This window comes from Plectropomus leopardus, chromosome 2, assembly GCF_008729295.1.
Source record: "Plectropomus leopardus isolate mb chromosome 2, YSFRI_Pleo_2.0, whole genome shotgun sequence".
Lineage (NCBI taxonomy): Eukaryota > Metazoa > Chordata > Actinopteri > Perciformes > Serranidae > Plectropomus > Plectropomus leopardus.
Genome location: NC_056464.1, coordinates 8,451,591 through 8,472,160, shown reverse-complemented (window position 1 = coordinate 8,472,160; position 20,570 = coordinate 8,451,591). Strand labels below are relative to the sequence as shown.

Genomic DNA, 20,570 nt, shown 5'->3' with positions numbered 1-20,570 from the left:
CTCAGCCTATACGCTATACAATTACCTGCTTCGATAAAGGCAGTTTCTTTTAAATTTCAAATATGCATTTTTTTCCAAGAAAGCTCGCAGCATGTCACACTACTCTTTATTCGGCTCCTCTCGGACACACTCGGACACACTCGGAGTTGGTGGGCGTGCTCGGTTGTGGTACGTCTCAACCGGCGGTACAATCGGATGATCCCGGGCGGGCGGAGCCAAGTAGGAGGAAATGGTACAGTTGGCTGACTGCTCCCAAGAAAACCGGCGACGAGCATCCATACCCGGCAGTTTGACCGTTCATCTTCGCTGCTTTCAATTCATCTTTACCGCAACAAGACAAATCTCTCAAGCAAAACTCCATTCACTCCCTAAAACACACCGACATTTAGCTACTTATAAACCAAGCAACACTTGTATGCTGCAGTTTCTAGAAATATCTGTGAAGGGCTCGGAGATTAACGTTATAGATAAACTGCTACAGGATGGAGACGCAGATACACGTGCCCGTGGGGTCGCCGGTAATTAGAAAAATTCCCATTTTCGTGGACGAACACAACGTGACGGAGGGGGCCATGAAGCTCATTAAAGAGCTGAGACCGGCGTGGGACACGAGCCATGTCAAGACCAAGGTAACGTTAGCCGCTAAGCTAGCTGTATGCTAGGCTAAGTTAAGACTGACAGCTCTGCAGCATCACCGGGCACGACCAGAGAGCCTGGAGGAGGGCCGTGGAAACAGTAACTATGTTAATATCTTTCAACAAACGACACACCACCATATGCGTTCCGTCCTCTGTTGTTGTACGGAGACGTCTTATTGTAGTCTTAGTAGCAAAATGGTAAGGAAACGTTAGCTAAGCTGGCAAGACGCTCTCAGACGTGAACTCTAAGCCAGCAAACTAACGTTAGTAAGTTACCCCAATGGCAAGTAGGAGAATGTTTCTGCCACAGAGAGCTTTATATGTCCAAAATACACAACATGTAGCTCTACAGAGAGCACGAGAGCCAAGTCATGGTCAGGATGGTGTCAGCGACCAGCTGATGGTGACGTGATGTCAGATTGGCTGAGAAATACGGTGAAACAGACACACCTTATGTGGCTGTGTTATAGCTAGTTTAACTCAGACTGGTTACTGAGATTCAGCATGGCTTTTTTTATGATGTCTCTTTGCTCTCTTGTCAGTTGTTTTTAATCAGGTGTGACTGAATTTTAAATAGTTATACATACATTAACATACAGCTGATGAGCTGGGGCTGGGCATTGTATAGGCAAAATCATGCTGAGAGACCTTTATAATTCTGCTGTAGCATTTAACAAGGCAAAACCATGTTGTCATGAGTACATACAAAGTAAATGAGAAGAGAGAAGCAGGACACACATACAGCTAAAATAATTCATGTCTGTACCTGTTTTACAAGTGAATGTAAAGATGTGTAGACTGAAGTTTGAAATTTAGCTTCAAGTTGAATCTCTTTCAAGTTGTGTGGCTCATGAATTTTCAGTGTCAGGAGCAGAAAGGAGAGGGTCTTGAGCAAAACAATTCAGAGTTTCTGGTATGTTCAGCATTTCTGAGCTGTTACACTCTGTGTATGTATAAGTATATATTTAATGTCAGGAGTTTTTTGTGCTTTTTGTGCTTTGTTAAAGAATTACATATATTTGTGTATGTGTGTGTGTGTGTGTGTGTGTGTGTGTGTGTGTGTGTGTCTGTGTGTGTGTGTGTAATAAATGCAAATGTAAACAGACCTTTTTCTATATTTCGTGTTTACATTTTTCTGACGGGATGCGGTGATGCTATCTATGAGTATCTGTACAGATTCATATGGCAAAAATGATTGATCTGTACAGCCGCAAGATCATGTGTAACATTTAGTCAGACATTATTTAATCCAACATTACAGGCAGAATGGTGACCAGACATGAAAGATGGACAACGCATCTCCATGTAGTCACACAGTACAAAAAAGTAAAGCCATAAAATCCTGGAAACAAAGGTCGCCGTCTTATGCTGGTGACATCATTTGCGGCCAGAGTCTGTGCTGAAATGATGCATGCATTGTCTAGTTCATGCCCTGTACACACATCCGACCAATTGCAAGCAGCACCATTAATTGAGAGCACACTGATTGGCACACACAGCTGCCAATCATATTGTCAAATCCCCTTGTGGCATCAAATACTTAATTAAAACCAAACTTATGAGAAAAATTAAAATTTGGATGAACACCAGTTTTATAAGACCTACCTTAAATTACAGAAACCATCTCAAAATTGATTTGACATGCACTTTGATCTTTTAGTTTGGCCCGAGTCCTATCCACAATCATGGAAGGGGAGGTGTTTATGACCTACACTGCAACCAGCCACCAGGGGGTAAATGAGACATCTTGGCTTCACTTTTGGGGAGTTTTCATGCCGTCCATCTTGATATACACAAATCATATTTAATGAATATGCAGTGCAAGCTATGTAATGTTAATTTGCATATCCTATCTTATCTTTAACGTTTGTGCAGCACAGAAAGGTAGGCTTAATCTAACCCCTGCCTGCATTTTTACTTGGGTGTTAAGTCGCACCAGGCCCTCAGGAATGTAGCTCAGCCTCGGTTCTTATTTTTACCAGTGGCCACCGGTAGCATTGCAGCAAAACAATCCCCTGTGGCGCAAAAAGCATTTTCTCCATTGATCACCACTGTAAAAGAGACATCTGTAAAACTGTGACAAGGCGCCTCAAACTGAAAACAAGGTTAATTGAATTAGTCTATAATGAATTTTTGACCCATGGTTGTTTAATATTTGTAAAATTTAACTTGAGCAGAACAATTTAGAGTCTATGAGCTAAGCGGGAATTCAAAGGTGAGGCCAGTGAGATGAAAACTACTGTGCATATTCAAGTAAACCTTGAAGCTATACACTTTTTTCAGTGTATACCCGATGTGAGCAGTTTCATTGGAATGAATAAGCACCATCTTGGCGTCTGGTTTCTCGATTTATTATATATTTATGTTTCGGAACCTATCCTCCTAGGTTAGCTTTTTTTGGGGGGGGGTTGCAAGTACTCAAGCATTAAAGCAGTTTAATGCAAGTACTTGAATAACTTAGAATGCCCATCCCTAGTACATAAGTATAAGTAGCTGTATATATAGTTTAATTAATTAATTTATTTATTTATTTTGTATGTCAGTTTTACGTGTATGTACTGTGAATGGGTAAAATGACAAATAAAACAAACTTTAAATCTTTACATAAGAAAATATGACTTCTACTATTTACTTTATCTACATATTGTTGCAGCCGTACATGGAATTGAATGAAAATGTATTTAAAAATCTAAACAAAAAAATGTCACAAATACACACAAAACACTTTTGTTAGAAATAAAAGAACAAATTAAAAACATAAGTAAATTACACGACCTCTTAGAAAGATTAAAACAGCGAGTAAAATGAATTTACAAAAGTTGCATCCCCTGATCACTGATGCAAAACTTTTTAGTGCTTATTCTTTTCAAAGTAACATATTAACAGTTTTTTTTTCCCATCATAATAAAAAACAGAATGACACAAACAGATGTGTGATAAATTTTGACTACACCATCACCACAAACACAAATGCGTGTCTTATTGAGACACGGTGCTTTTCAGGGCAGGGAAAATGCATAATTGATTCTGTGTAAAATGATCAAGTGACTGACGTGTCATGGCCAGGTCAAAGTCTTTGAATAAGCTCTGACAGTGGACATGATAACACCACATCCTGCCATTAACCTCCAGCGGCACGATTTGAACACAGTTACCCCAACCACGTGGTTACATCCTGCTGGCTAATCTCTTTGCATCCGGTAACCCATCCTTTCACACACCTGCAGCTGAGGATGTGACAGTGTTTACCTCAACCTTTGCTGCTTTTCTCAGTGTCCACCATCCAAACAAGCTTTTTGTCCCACTGGATGCTTTTGTCTAACAGACCTCATATGGTGTTTAACAGCTGCACAACTGGCAAAGTATTCATGAGCCAGATCACAGCAGAAAAAAAGTGAGGAGAGTGTGAGATTAATGTAAAAAAAAGTTGTTTTGGTTGAGTTTCGGAGGATGTTCTGGAGCAGCGGGACCATTGTTTTTATGGGAGCGGGAAGCGCTAAATGTGGTGAGGAGCAGCAGGGCAGCACTGTTGACAGAAACACCTGATTAGCCCCGCCACCTGGACAGGAAGACTTTTACTGTAAATACACACTGTCCATTTCCAAACATCGCACACACACACACTGAGATCTGCAACAGCGGAGTGTGCCAACAGCAACAGAGCAGCCGTCTCCTTTTACAACTTTCTCATGCTGAAGACAGAAAGATTCCTTTCTGCCAAAGAAAGGCAGCTTCGGAGGCCTTGCAGTCATACCACAGGACGCAGACTCATACACGGGAAAAAAATAAAGCGTCAGGCAGTATATGGCAGAATGTTTACCTCTGTCTGGGTCCAAGCTTATCGCTGTCTGTCGATGTATTGATTGCTGGTCTTAGCGGTGTATTGTGTGGCGGGTAGAAGGGATCAGTCATGTGATAGCAAAGGCGTGTATGCTTGTGTATGTACGGTCATAACAGGGATGCCTGCGCGCCCATCTTTGTGGTCAGCCACGTGCGGAATGCCAGATATGCGTGAGTGAGCGTCTGGGCCGGGGGAGATGCAGGCAGCGTGTATGTTGTTATTGTGTTTGCTGCAGTGGGGTGGACTGGCCCACTGGTTCCCGCTGGAGTGATGTTGTCACTCAGATATTTAAGGCCTAGCTTTAGACACAGAGGGCTTTTTGCTTACTCTGCATTTTAGCAGGGACGTTTGACTTAACTTGTTGATTTACTGATGCAACATCAACACCGCTCTGCAGATGAGTCAAGTAGTACCCGGCTACAGTCGGTACACCCAGGGCTCAACTACAAAAATTGCCTGATTACCTGAGTCAAGTAAAATGCTAGTAAGGCTCGCAACTTTCTGATTGGGCAAATGATAAAATAATTAAACACGTTGTTTTATCCAGAGCTGATAATAGAAACAGCAAAAAAGTGAGCCATTTCACCTTCTTCTGATCTCTGCTAGGAGTTGCACATGCTCAGTACCGATTGGTCGCTTGCAAGAAATAGACGGTGGCTAATGACAAAGTTTATCAGCCAAAATGCAAACAAGCACTTCAGTTATTCTGGAAACAGCCGTTTAGTTGGGTTAGAGGATTTGAGTGAAACTGCAAATATAAAATGTGCATTGTGCTGCAACTTTGAGAGCAAGGCGAATAATACATGGTTGTTTCTCAAAAGCATGTCAAGTTTCCAAAAAATGACAATGAGGTACCATAACGAGCCATTTGGTGATCAGACTTTGTTGTTTTACGATAACCACAAATAAATAAAACATTTTGTAAAGAGATAAGGAAAAATTGACTTTGGGCAAGTAGATGTCTAACCCACTTCCCCGACTGGGCAAATGAAAAAACCCACATCTACAGACTGTGGCATGCATCAAGGTTTACACTCTATTATCAAGAGTTTTTAAGCAGTCAAAAGGGTAAAGCGAAATTATGCTCACAGTTTTAGAATCAAGCATGTTCTCTTTACACTGGTATTTACAGGTGCCTAACCAAATGGAAAATCTGGAGTTATATCAGACAAATCCTAATCAACTGAATCGTATTTAGCAAAATTCATCCATCATGCAACTGTTTTCAAAGCAATAAATGCATCACCACATCAGTTTGTTGTACAGAGTTAGGGCTGTAACCAACTCAGAAATATGTCACTCAAATTGGATTTGGCTATTTAGTAGGAATGTTGGACTTTTTTCCACATAGAGATTGAGCTTGAACAGGGTTCAGGGGGACATTCAGAGTCGCAGCATTGTGTCATAAGCATGTAACATAGTGAACAAGCCAAGTTAGCCGTCTTAGCTCATGACTGCACAATTATTTTTTTTACAGACACTAGTCATCAAACAAAAGCTAGAGACTGTATTGTATTAAGTTTCATCAAGCTGTAAATTCACCACCTTTAAGTGTATGGCATAAGATAACGTTATCTCACAGCCTAACCGGGCAAAGCCTCTCTTCCTTCAGGCAGACTGTTGATTTGAACATTTAACTTTCAGGGGACAGCCCTATAAAACATAAAAAAAATTGTGCCTCAAACACAAAATAAACAGTATATTTTAAAACTCATTAGCGTACAAACACCAGTTTCACTGGAAGGTCTGCACTGAATTTACTGAGATAGCAACTTCTTCTTCGTTGTCATGTTGTTGAGTGGATTTTTGAAATATGGCAATGATTGATCAGTATCTTTTGTGTTTTCAGAGGCTGGTGTGAATACAGCCTGTATTTGGAGAGTGTCTTTTATTGTTGGTTTCCCAGCAGTCTCTTTGGGTGCTGCTAGACACAATATTCACCATTATCCCAATAATGGAAATTCACCACGATAAACTTATCGTGGGACATGACAGTCGGAGTCTGGATAAAGATGCAAGTCAGTCACTTTTTAAGTGAAGTGTTCATTGGTGAAAACCTTTGTAGAGATACTTGTTTGAAATAGTTTTTGCAGCTTGAAGCCATGCACTATATCCAGCCAACTGCATCATGAGTACATGGAGATGACATTAGCATATAGTTTATATTTAATAAAAGATAGTTTTTAAATCATTGAATGTGTCTAAGATGTACATTTTGAATTGCATTAAAAGTGCATCTTGAGGACTAAATCGCTTGGCACTGATGCAATGTGGTCTGTGGTCTGAAGGCAGTTAACGTGGCTCTGTGATACCTTTATCTCATGAAGGTCAGAGCTGCATGGTGTCTGCACTGTTGGTCCTGATCCGAAGACAGCTGATAGCTTTAGAGAACACTCAAGCTTAAGATTTTGTTTAGAAACCTCTACAGTGCTGTGCAGTCAGAGGTTGGGGGTATTCCTTTCTATCTGTGTCAGAGGTTATATAATTTCTTTTCTTCATCTTCCAGCTCTTCACCGATGGAACCACCAACAAGCTAGTGGGCTGCTACGTGGAGGACAGTCCAGAAGACGTGGTCCTGGTGCGAGTATACGGGAACAAGACAGAGCTCATTGTGGACAGAGACAATGAGCTCAAAAGCTTTCAGGTACTGAAAAAGCAAAGGATTGGAAGTGGTTGGTCTTTCCTGCAAAAATAAATGAGTTTCAAAATAGTTTTTCCCCTTTTAATTTGTGCATGTTGTGCATTTTGTGTCTCTTCTCTAGGTGCTACATGCTAATGGTTGTGCTCCTCGCCTGTACTGCACCTTTCAGAATGGCATCTGCTATGAGTTCATGCAAGGTGACGCTCTTGGGACGCAGGACGTCAGGGATCCTTCCTTACTGAGGTTAGGACATAGTTGAGTCATGGGACTACAGGGATTTTACTTTACTTTGCTCAGAGATGGTGCTATCCAGGGATGGTGCTACTCAAGGATGGTGCAACTTGGCAGAAGACTTTGCTCTTTGGTACTATTGTGTTCAGAATCCTACATTCTACATTTTGACACAATCTGCTTTACCATACAGAAATGCCTCAATGCTGCACAGGAAAGAGGCAAATGAAGAAAAAATATGAGACGCTCATACAAATGATAGCTGGCAGATGGTTGATATTTCAAAAACAAATGATCAAAGGTCAATTCTAAAGACAGGTTTGAAATCAGAGAAGTTGAAGTTATTGTAAAGTGCCCCGAGCAGTCGCTACTAATACTCTACTAATAGTCTGCTAACACACATTGTCCTTGCTGTTGGCTTTAAAGCACTTTCATGTCTACTTCAGCTCCATGTGTGTAACAGGATGTTCAGTTGACCTTTTCCAGGAACTTTGAACTTCTATATAACTGGGGACTAAAAAATGTAGTCATCTTTATTATGTGTCTCTCTCCTCTCAGGATGATAGCCAGGGAGATGGCTCGTATCCATGCCATCCATGCACACAATGGCTGCATCCCCAAACCCAACCTCTGGATCAAGATGCGAAAATACTTCTCCCTCGTGGCCACCGAGTTCACTGACCAAGCGTCCAACGTTAGGTAAGATCTGGCCTCTCAGTTGTCTTTAAGTACCTCTCGGTGTGTGCTCCTGCTTGTGGCTCAGCACGCACACATGCAAATAATGATGCAAATAGCTTCTGAAGCACAGCCTAATTTGCCTGTAACATTAGTTATGACGATGGAGTCAATTTGCTCTGAGCCTGATATCAGCACTCAATGAATGCTTTTATTAAACATTTTTACACCAGGATGTTATCCAGGTAAAGAGGTAAAAAGGTATCGGGGATTAAAGTTTCAGAGGTAGTTTATCATGTCATATTACACACAATGTACATGCAGAATAGATAACTGTAGAGTCAGGAAGTGAGAGGATAATGCAGGGGTTAATACTAGAAGGTGTCCTCCTTTTTCTAGATATGACAAGAGTCTTTACAACCACCTGTGCTTTTTAGTGAAAGCAAATTTTTAGTAACACTACTATGACTCCAGACATGACAATGTTGCAGGGTGTCTGCGGGTCCATAAAAAGTCTTAAGATGTCTTATTCAGTTCTATAAATACCAGACCTTCAATGTCATCAAATAGTCTTAAATTTGAATTTATGAGGTCTTAATTCCCGCAAGCATTTCATCTAAATGAATCTAGTCATCTTTTAGTCAAACTGAGTAAAGCTCATTTGCACAAAGGTCCACATTTCTAATGTTACAAATCTTTAAACCCACCACTGAACCTAATAATGTCTTTTTACTTTATACATGCACTTATCTGTTGGTCAAATGTATATTATCCACAGTCACTCGAATAACCACGTCCCTACACAAAGGCTACCTCTGCATGGAACCACATATATACTACTTAACATATACCATGTTTGAATAAGAAAAAGAAGATTTGTTCAAATATCATTCTTAAATTTGGTTTGGTTTGACATTATCTAAAAAGGTCTTGAAAAGCATTAAAAATGCTGTAAATGTAAGTGTCAGATATATTTAGACACTCAGTATTTGTAATTCGGTCCATCACTTTAGTCCAGAGTGAAATATCTCAACACCTATCTGAGGGATTGCCATTAAACATTGTACAAAAATCCATGTTCCCCTGATGAGGAATCCTACTTGCTTTGGGCAATTCACTGACTTTTTTATTTTTATTTTACCTAGCATCATTATTAAGTCAACATTTCAATTTGTTAAAAATTTAATTTATGACCAAATTCCTGCAAAACTAGTAACATTTCCACCTGCTGTGCATTGTGTTTAGTTCTAACTGGAAAGTATTAGTATACTAACTTTCAGTACTAAGACTAATATACCAACATTAAGAGATCATTATTATCATTATTTATTATTTCATGATGGTGATATATCAAACTGAACAACCCCAGAAAAAGTTCGAGATGACAGAAAGTTGTCTTGTTTTGCTGTAACACAGCCAACTGTGACTGGGCAGCTACGTACCCAGCCTGTTCAGTCTGCATCTTCTCTTTGTCATCATCTGTACTGTGTTTTCATGCAGCTAAGTTCACAAAATGGTTGCCCTCATTTGCATATTTGTTTCTCTTATTTATGGTGGACAACTGAACAAGTATGAAATAGTGATCTAATCTCATGTCTCAAACACTAGTTGTCAACATGCAGTCAGCTATCATTCCCGTAAGTTGTAAATCCAAGCATTTGCAAAACTATCTATATTGTTTATGTTGTTATGGCCGAATATTGAATATAATACTCTTTCCAGAGTTTGCAGGAAGACTAATGCGTTATAGAAATAGTGTGGTTCATTATGGAAGGATAGAACATTTTTGCAATCAAGGCAATAAGAGCTGTTGTAATTTAGAAATCAGGCTGCTTCTAACCAAAGATACTTTAAAACCACACATGAGACTGATGTATTTGGCGTTGTATTTCATGGAAGTGAGTTTTCATCTCAGGAAAGGGCAAAACAGCCCAAGAGTTCAGTCTGAAGATGGTCCGGTTTTGTCCTGGCACCAGACCTAAGCCGTCAAAGGTGGGCCGTTTCATAACCTGGCCAGCTGCCCAGTCACTGCTGCTATCTTTCTTCTGATGGCTATTAGATTAAGTCCAGCATGTGACTTATATAACTGTAACAATAATAGCCGACTGGATTAGGGAGTCTGAGGCATGCAGTGGGCCAGCAGATGTTTGCTCAGCTCAGTGTATCAGGTCACTTTACTCTCTTCCTTGGTTACACAGACAGCTAGAGTGTCCTGGTCCTGGACAGCCGACACTTGTTGCTCTGTGGTCCGAAGCAGATTGTATAAAAGCCCAGATGTTAACCAACATTGTCAGATCATTTTGAGAGATCTGTGTGATGTGTAATATTCCAGTGTGATGCAGAAGTATTCCAGCTCCCATAGATCAACAGTCTTATATTACTGCCGTACACTAGTCAGGGGTTAAACAGTTGAGACTCCCAGCCAGCTTTCTCTCCTCTCCTGCTATCAGGCTAACTGTGGATTAAACCCCATAAGCCCATTACAGGTGGCGCAGGGGTCTCTGCTCAGTGCACCAGCCTGGTTGGCTGAGACACCAACTCAGCGACTTAACCCTCTCACCACTAGCCAGTAATACCACTTTCAGGTCGACACAGATTTAATGTGCGTCATATGACCGGGCTGTACACGGGTCGGCTGTGTGAATGTTCAGCAGGTCTGTATCATATGCACAGAGATAAAAAAGATTAGATATATAAATGAATATAGCTTCAGGAGATGCATGACTGCCATTTCAAGCTTAGTACGTACATGCAGCGATGGCATAAATCAAGTGTATAGTCAGGTCTCACATTTTATTTCTAAAGGAGCAACAGCAGTGTAGCCGTAGTGACTCACACTCCACAGCATTGTGAGTCTCCACTGAGAGCTCATTTCTCTGTAACTGTGCTCCCAGGAGCCAGCAGGCTGGAGTCCCACTGAGCCCGTGTGCTGTTTGTGCATGTTGGTCTCAGCTGTTATCACTGCACATGTGTTCCCACTTTGCGATGATCCCAAAACAATGAAAAGCTGGTTGTTTTGATGAGTAATAACTGGTAAAACTATTTATGTCACTTTCCTTTACAGTGTCCGCAGGGCCAGTGTTTGCAGGCACTTGTGTATGTATATCTGTTACAACAGGTCAAGGGAAGAAACTATGGAAAATGTGTGTGTGAGATAAAGCTGACCTCTCTTAATCTCCATCCCTGTCCAGAATCCAGCAGGAGGTTCCCAGCAAGGCTGTGCTGGAGCAGGAGATGGTGTGGATGAAGGAGCATCTGTCCACTCTGGGCTCCCCTGTGGTGCTCTGTCACAATGACCTGCTGTGCAAGAACATCATCCACAACAGTAAAGAGGGTGGGTACCTAAGCGTTTTCTATGGAACAAAAGGTTTGCTGTGAGGGCAATGTAACATCCAAATCAAGACTTCCTCCTACTTTGGGCTTCGAGGCAGTGGTGGATAAAGTACCAAAAAGCCATATTTTGAAAGTACAGATTTCTTGGCATAAAACAACTTTGGCAGAAGTTAAAGTCACCATAGGCTATTACTCAAGTAAAGAACTTAAAGTATCTGATATTTACTGTACTTTAGTATCCAAATTAATGTTATTATAATAAATGTAATTAAGTATTAAAAGTAAAAGTACAAGTGCATTATTTTTAATAAAAAAGCTAGCGATTAAAATGGTGAGAATTGTGAGGTTTATTTCTTCATAACATGACTCACAGACGTAAGCCCTTTGCTCTTCCAAGGAGCATAGGCCATTGACGTATTCTTCATAACATACATAAGAAAAAATGTTGTTTCCACAACTTAAAAAGAGTTAAAGAACAAAATCCATTTTTCCTTTCTCCGTATTCCTTTAATCATCAGTTTGGCCCTTCACCCCTTCCTTCCCTATTTTGTAGAAAGTAACTAAAATGCTAGGGGGGAAAGTAGTGGAGTAAAGGTATATGTTTTATTTAGGAAATGAAGTGGAGTACAATTGAAATTTGACAGAAATATAATAATTCAAGCAAAGTACAGATAGTCCCAAAAAATACTTAAGTACCGTAACAAAGTATTATGACTTTGTCACATTACATCACTGCTTTGCAGGTAGAGTAACAAGCAAGAACAACTGTGAATACTATGTATGTATTGAGGAAGTGGAGCTGATGATTGATCGGAGAATCATTTTTTCACCTTATTTTTTCCTTTTTTTTCTGGGGGTCATTTTTGCCTTTTTTGCTACGATAGCTTGGAAAAGACAGGAAACATGAGAGAGAGAGGAGGGACAAACCCAGGGCACACAATTTATCTAGGGGGTAGAGAAAACTATAGGTTACCCCGATTTTTTTTAACTTTTAAGATTTTTCTTTTTTGCTGTTGCAGTTTTTGTGGCATATATTTTTCTGTGGCAGCCTGCAAAAGGTTGCCAGCACAAACAACTAACCTTTTCCATCAATGTTACCAGTGATTGTCATCCTTTGCCACAACCTGAATGTTTTTGAGCACTGATATATACGTTACATTTTACATGTCTTCTTGTTGTCTCACAGGTCATGTTCGCTTTATAGACTACGAATACTCCAGCTACAACTACCAGGCCTTCGACATTGGCAACCACTTCAATGAATTTGCAGGTTTGTTGAACCACATTTGTTAGGTAGAATATAGATCGGATCTTTTGAAGTGGGGTTGTATGAGGTTCTTATCCGTAGTCAGTGTATTACGTAAAGTAGGTGTCAGTCTGCGAGGCCTCCGTTTGGAGAAGCAGGCAGGAGTACCGACACAGAAGCTAAGCAATGTAGTTTTGTAGATGGGGGCAGCAGCAAAACTTATTTTAGCCATCTAAAAAAACAATATCAATATAAGTGTATGCTATATTTTAAACATTTTCACTGCTTTACTTTGCCGTCAGAAAGTGTTTTCTGATGGGGAACTGAAGCTGTGAAATAGCTCTCTTCAGAGCCAAACTCCATTGAGAAAAACAGTGATTAAATATTGTTGAACTCAGGAGCTACTGGCCTACCACTGTCTCAATCAGCTAGTTTATTTCTGTTATTGTGTGACCTTGGTGTTTGAAAAGGTTAGTTTGGATTGAACAAAGTCACACAATAACACAAATTAACTAACTGATAGAGGTGGCAGTAGACTGGCAACTCCTGAGTTCAGTGAGCCAAAATTAATGAAAATGAAAATGATTGTTTTTGTCAGTAGAATCTGGTGCCTTTTCACAAAAACACTGATGATGAACTGAAGTTTACAGCATTGCTGTCAGAACAAACTGTATTCCGGAACGGCATACAGAGTTGGAAGTTTTTGTTAGATAGCAGAAACAGGCAGTAGTACATTGATTAGCTTCTGTGTTGGCACTCCTGACACATTTCAAAGCTGGGGGGCATGCCAACAGACATTTACTGTATCTAATACATTGACCTTGGACCCCATACAACCCTACTTCAAAAAGTCCAAACTGTCCTTTTGATGTTATATCCAACCAGTGTGTCTCCTTACACAACTCTGTGTTAATGTTTGCGGTCAGGAATGGCGGAGCTGGACTATGGGCTGTACCCCAGCCGGGAGATGCAGATGGACTGGCTCAAAGTGTACCTGCAGGCATACAAACTCTTCACCAAGAAAACGGAGGAGGTCAGCCCACGAGAGCTGGAGACACTCTATGTACAGGTCAACAAGTTTGCTCTGGTAAGGAGGAATATGTTAGCAGAAACACACCCTCTCTTACACACTCACACCGGCAGTGCCTCACGTTACTGTAAAACACCTGATAACTGATTTGTCTCTCTCAAGGCTTCTCACTTCTTTTGGGGCTTTTGGGCGCTCATCCAGGCCAAGTACTCCTCCATCGACTTTGACTTCCTTGGGTAAGTTGCTGTGTTTGTGTTTAAGACTTTGTGTAGTGACCCCCCACCTTGTAGGATATTAAATAAGTGATAGGTTGGACTATGTGTCTGAAAGAATCTGTCTGCGTGAGTTAAACAGAGCATTGTGAAAGACTGAAATCAAAAACCCAAAAGCCAAGTCTCGCATTTCCGTTGTACGCATTAATACCACTCAACACTTCTGCCCACACACCTGTAACACACACGACACCAGATTTACCTCCCCAAGTAGTTCACAGAGAGGATGTAGACTTAAAGAAGTAAATGGATGGCAACCCAATCGCTTCCGCCTCACTAAGGCAGTGCGAGAGTCAACTTTAGTTATAAAGGGCTTTATTTACAATGTTTAACTGCATTTAAAAACATCTTTCAGCCTTCTCATTGTGTAAGAATAAATGAATCACTACAAATACAAATATAAAAGTAATAGAGTGCTCCAGGGATGATGCTTATTTTCTAGGCTGACGCTTAAATTTAGCCTTACCCTGGTTCCCTCATCAACAAGCAAATGGGATCTTTCCCTCAAGTTTTCTATTATGGCAGAAAATTAGCTCTGTGGCAAACAAATCTTTATAATACTTGCACGTTTTGTTCAGCAAATAATCTTCACCACTTCGACACCACTTTTATGATTTTTTTATGCCTGAATGCAGTTGAAGTTAAAAAAACTAACAGGCCATAAATGAACTAACTGCGGTTGTATGACTTAATATCGCCACTACAACAAGGCTGTAAAGCTGTGTTCGGCGTGGCTTGCAGTGATGATGTTCTTTGGACTCATTTGGCCATTTGTTAGCAACCACCTTTTTTAAGAAACATTAAAGCTTTAAAGTTTAAAAGCGGGATATTTGCTGATGTATTTTATGGCGCAGGACAAAACCTGAAATTTTCTTAAGCTTGTCTTAACTACTGACCCCCCTCAGTCCTGAAAAAAAAATCATTTAAATGCAAGCTCGGCCTGACCAGTTTACCACAGAGAACACTCAGATTACCCCACACACACACACACACACACACACACACACACATTCACACATTCACTCACCGAGGGAGCATGACTTCATTCTCTGGATGCCATTACGCCACTGTATCTTTAAATAGTAAAAAGTGGTTTGCTGCTATATTAATGCTCTGAATGTCACATACAGAACCTTTAACCAAAAGAAAAAATACATTTTGTATCAACATTTTAGGCTATCAATTTTACATATTTTGTGCTCTTTTGAGAAATGAAAAAAATATGTGCAATATCTGCCTTATCATATGAGTTCACTGTATATACTCTCAGGGGAGCGATCACACTGAGACGCATTGCACCAGGTGTGACCACTTCAAAAATGCCTTGGAAGTGCATCTGGAAAAACAGCAGGGAGAGCCTGTGGAGCGGGGCTGCGTGTGCGTGGCCAAAAGTGACATTGACAAGTGGTGTGACTCTGCACTTTGAGCAGAAAAGTTGAAAATATTTTTACTTCAATACGTACCCAAAAACTGCCAGAAAAATGTGTCGCACAGCAGCTTCTGTAAAGATGCTTCTGTAACAATGCTTCTGTAGCGACGCTTTTGTAGCGACGCTTCTCGGTGTGATTGGCCTCTAACACATGAAGATATGAAAATTCAAACTTGTGGCTATTTTCCTCCTCCTGTGCCCTCAACACCCTGTGACTCCTCCTGTAGGTACGCTGTGCTCCGTTTCAACCAGTACTTCGAGACCAAACCTTCAGTGATGGCTCTGCAGATCCCAGAATGAGGAGAGACGGAGAAAGACAGACTGCGGAGAGAAGACAGGTGGGAGGGCCTTACAGGTTCTATGCTGGGACTTCCTGTAGGATGGGAACTCTTCTCTGTGAGCCAGCTGCTTGGTCTACCCAGCAAACCTTTTTCTGCAACAAGCGCAATTACTCTTTCATTGCTCCAACGTAGCTCCACGTCTGTCACAACTTTAGCTCAAGAATGATGAATTTTTCATGAGTTCTGCGTGTATGTTTGTGAGTGTACGCTCGTGTACGTCTTTTAATTTATTTTGAGAAACCCTGACGTCTCGCTCTCCCTCTTCTGGCAGCTGAACAAGGCGTAGTGAGCAGAGCCGTGTGAGTTTAGGGTATAGAGATCACAGACTTGCTTAGATGTCTGTCACTCTGGCGCCAAAATGTTCCACAACGCTGGTAATGAAGGTCAAAAGAGGGACAAGACTGTTCAGGAAGCTTTGATGCTGACACTGACGGATAGTGTGTCCTGCTCTCTGTGCACTGTATCTATGGCTCAATGCCATGGCCTTGCTGCAGTTAGAAACTGACTACAGCGGCATTCACCTGGGATTCCTCAGATTTTGCATGTGGTGTGTGTGGTGAGACCATCCCTCCTCCTATCTGCAGATGTTTTAACACTTTAAGTTCTGATTTGCGCGATTCTTCCTCTTTTTTCCTCCATCTTTGATGCTAGGTGCTCGTAGCCACGGTATTTCTGCACTTCGCTTCCCAGAGATCACGTGCATCAAGCACTGTGGGCGGTACTGCGTCATCTCTTACCTTCTGTTGTTGCACTTTGTGCTTCCTCTTATAGTTATTCCAAGCAAACTGCTGCTGCTAGAAATGTAAAACAAACTTCTCCGTGTGCTAGCAGACCCTGGAAGGATCTACCAGACACCAAGTGCGTGAAACAGCTAATGGAATAGCTTTTCACGGACAGGCTGTAGGTTGAATCACTATTGTGTTATAGCAATTGGTGATAGAGTGTCTAAATGCATTTATTTATTTATGTCAAGAAGTGTGGATTATTTAACATCTCAGGTGAAACAGCTCTTCAGTTTGGGTTGTTTTGTGTTGAACTGGGAAGTGATGTGGAGCAGGAGGGGAGATGGATGTCGCGTAAAAAGAGGGGACCTATGTAAACGTCACTCTCAACTCTGTGTGCATTTGTCCTCAAACTGTTTTCCACCTCCTTGACTTTTATGGTCGCGGCGAATCGCTCCGTTAAACTTTCCATTTAAACTTTCCAGACCTCTTGGAAAATCCCAACCCCGTCACCCCCATTGCCAACCCCTCCTCCTTCTATCTTTTATGCCCTCCAGTGTCTGCTCCCTCCTCAGAGTTTTGTTTCATACCTTCCTTTGTCTGTTGAGATGTAGGTAGTAGCACCCCTTACACAGTCCATCTTACCATCAGAGACTCTTCTCAGCCCCAAACTGTAATCCATTCCCATTCACATCCCACATTTGGAGCCAAATTTTGTTACGTAATCAGATTGCAGATTGCATAAGTTATATATGGGGTCAAATCAACTGTAGCTTTCAAAAAGAGGCAGGGATCGGTTAGCTTAGGCTGTGTAGCTGCCATGACGTCATCTATTACTTTGACAGAAACACATCTGACACTCCATTTAAACATTTAAACAGACATTTAAAACAATAAACAGACACACACACAGTGTCCATAAAAAATCAAAAATAGTGCAGGTCCACTGATTTCATACATCAAAGTCTGTCTCCAGGTGGTGACGAGTGCTACTTGATATATAAAAGAAGTTGAAATCTACGAGTTTAAAAATAGAAAACAATTTTAGAGGTTAGGAGTAAGAAAGAGGTGAGCTTACCAGAGCACACTTCTCATTTCTTGCTGGAGGCTACCTGCTCTTGCAAATATGGTACCACTACAAACACACCCAACTAGAGGCCCTCTTCTTCTGGAGTCCCCCATAGGACTGTAAATTGGATTTTTTTTTTTACGCAGAAGACAAAACAATTTTAGATCCTGTTTGAATTGTGCAATGAATTACATATATAATGCTTGTCAATTCAAAAATATATATTTTTGCGTGAAACTGTTCAGTAAACTGCGTCTGTAATCTGAGTTTGAAAACTATATATGTCATCAACACCAGACAGCTAGCTAGGTAGGTAGAAAGGTGACTTCGCTATCGTCTGTGCGCAAATAGAACATTATCCTACCTGATGTGCTTTAAGCAGCAGCTGCTGGTCTTTTTCATCAGCTGGAAAGAATGAGTGGGACCAGTTGCTCACATGGGTACATCGCAGTACAAAACACTGACATTTTAGCTTCAGCAAGAGAGAACACTTTCACTTAGGCCATGGTATTTCTACTAACATATTACATACTTACATGATTACCAAATTACATACACAATTTTTGCTTGAAAAATCATGTCATTTCTTTCTTTGTCATTTCTTTCTAATCAGCTCTGCTCTACTCAAGTTTTTCTCCAGAGCCACAGAAGACTTTATACAACTGTTTTTAGAGTAGCCACAAACATGACAAGTAAACTAAGCTTCATGTGTTAAATCAGTGGAGTGGCCCTTTAAGAAGCACAGTCGGTCTTAATGGTCCTTATTATAAAAATTCATTTTTCTTTATTTTTATGTTTTGTTTTTTTTTTAAGATTGTTTTTTCAGCTTTTGCCTTTATTATAGATAGGACAGCTTTAGCGTGACAGGGTAGAGAGAGGGGATGACATGCAGCAAAGGGCCGCTGCTGTGGCGAGGACACAGCCTCTGTACGAGGGGTGCCTGCTCTACCCGATGAGCTACTGGGCGCCCCGTTGCTTATACATTTTTTCTTCTTTTTTTCCTCATTCTGGCCATTCGTAGCTCAAAAGTGTTCATATTTAACTTTAAACACATAACTTGTTTCCTTTTATTCAGTTGGCCTTAAATCAAATTCTGCTAAGTCTGTAAAAAGGTCCAGTCTAATTTTCAGTTGTTTTTTTTTAAAGAAGCAGATACTTTGACACTGACCAGCCACTTTGTAAAATCTTGATACAGTACAACTACTAACATTATAATGAACTGAAGCACAGGATTCACTCCTTTTCCTCATCATTTCCCCATCACAGTCACTGATGTGAATACACTGGACTGATAGACACAACACTTCCATGGATGAATCTGAGCTTCAGATCTTATCTTCTGAAGCTGTTTCCAGAAATGGAACGTGTCCTCTCTCTCTCACCCAAACACTCCCTTCAGGATACCCAGCCACACACAGGCCCAGCAGGGGGAGACACTGAGCCCTGACCTTTGTCCTCCTCTGCAGGTCTCATGTAACTGATAAGCTTAATAATTTACCAAGCGAGCAGCAGCCCTTCAGAACAGCAGAAGAGACACTAACTGATGTTAATGGTTTTCAGTCTGGACCATTAACCTGAGAACGTGTTTCTAGAGGGACTGCATTTATATTGAAATGTGTGAGGGGTTCTTATCCTTGGACAGGATGATCCGAGCCTTCTGAATGTGAAATTATAACTCATTTTAGGTGGCTGATGCGAAATGGGTTTAAAGGGACAGTTCATCCCAAAATTGAAAACATCCATTTTGTCTCTTATCTGTAGTGCTGTTTATCAATCTAGATTGTTTTGGTGTGAGGTGCAGTGTTGGAGATATCAATTGCAGAGATGTTTGCCTTCTCGCCAATCTAACAGAACAAGATGGCAGTCGGCTTGTGGTGCTCAAAGCGCCCAAAAAGTACATTTGAAAAACTAAACAGTGATGTCTCTTTCCAAAAATCATGACTCGGTTTCTCAAAATAATACACAGCCCATGTTGTGAGCAGTTTCATGTAGGAACTATTTTCTTTCTACTGAACTACACCTGCTGACCGAATCACTGTGCAAAAGATAGAGTGCACCTATTAATGAACAAGAGGCTTGTGTTTGTGACAGCACGAGATGAAAACATTAATGGCGTCCTCCTCTGCTGAGCTGTAATGTTAACCCGTTCAGTAGTGCTAGGTGAGCTGGCAGTAGATGCACGCTTCCCCCTGTGCAGTAATACAGTTGGTGGGTATAGTGTGGTAGAAAAAAATAGTTCCTACATAAAATTTCTGACAACAAGGTCCGTGGATTATCTCAAGTTATCGGGTCATCATTTCTGGAAAGAGACATTGCTGTTGAGTTTTTCAAACTCTGAATGCTTTGAGCACCACAAGCCGAGTGCCATCTGGTTCTATGACACTGGATAGAAAGCAAACATCTCTACAGCTGAAATCTTAAACACTCAGCGACTCACCCTAAATAAATCTAGATTAATAAATATCACTACAGAAAAAAGGAAAATATGTGGTTTTGATTTGAGGAACTGAACTGTTTCTTTAAGTAACTTAGTGAAAGAAGGACTCATATGTTGGCACATATTTGGAAATATTTGGCGAAATTGTCTTGAAATAGCTCAGATGACTCACGTCAGTAGTGCATTTAATTTTTCTTTTGAGGATAATCAAGAGGCCATTATTTTAGTAATCTAGTAATCTGCTTAGTAGATTTGCAGACAACGGCCAAATTAGTAAACTTGCTGCTTGAGCGCACAATCCTAATACCGTGGTAGGAATTCAGCCTGGATAAAAAAAGGCATTTGCACTCACTGAATTTCTCCATTCACTTAAATAGCTCAGTCTGACCCTGAGTGGAACTTCTACGTTGACACAGTTTTGGATTTTGGAAGAGAAAAGTTAGGGCAGGTTTATTTAGTTTCCTCGAGCACTCTAGCTGTCACTGATGTCAGAGGCTAGAGCTAAATGTAGGGTTGAACTGAAAACACATTCCACACAGAATTGAGGTTGGCCTAAAAACTTTGCTCTCATTCAGGGGCGTACTAATATATTAGCAGCTGTTTGGCTCATTGGTCACCTTACCCACTGTGTTGTATAGCATGAAAAAAGTTTGGCACTAAAATCA

The 20,570-nt window shown here is 40.8% G+C and overlaps 1 protein-coding gene across 1 annotated transcript; it reads left to right on the top strand.

Moving 5' to 3' along the window:
- The first annotated feature begins 231 nt into the window (after positions 1 to 231).
- On the top strand, positions 232 to 19,240 carry etnk2 (ethanolamine kinase 2). The gene is made up of 9 exons (XM_042502276.1): positions 232 to 629; positions 6,986 to 7,123; positions 7,242 to 7,363; positions 7,910 to 8,050; positions 11,218 to 11,360; positions 12,546 to 12,629; positions 13,532 to 13,692; positions 13,798 to 13,871; positions 15,564 to 19,240. Exons 1-9 carry the CDS (start codon positions 483 to 485, stop codon positions 15,634 to 15,636), a joined length of 1,083 nt encoding a protein of 360 aa, XP_042358210.1. The 5' UTR covers positions 232 to 482; the 3' UTR covers positions 15,637 to 19,240.
- The last annotated feature ends 1,330 nt before the right edge of the window (positions 19,241 to 20,570 follow it).

Coding starts and splice junctions, on each gene's coding strand:
- etnk2 (XM_042502276.1), top strand. CDS start 483: ATGGAGACGCAGATACACGTGCCCGTGGGGTCGCCGGTAATTAGAAAA. Junction 7,364..7,909: donor AGGGATCCTTCCTTACTGAG/GTTAGGACATAG, acceptor CTCTCCTCTCAG/GATGATAGCCAGGGAGATGG. Junction 13,693..13,797: donor AGGTCAACAAGTTTGCTCTG/GTAAGGAGGAAT, acceptor GTCTCTCTCAAG/GCTTCTCACTTCTTTTGGGG.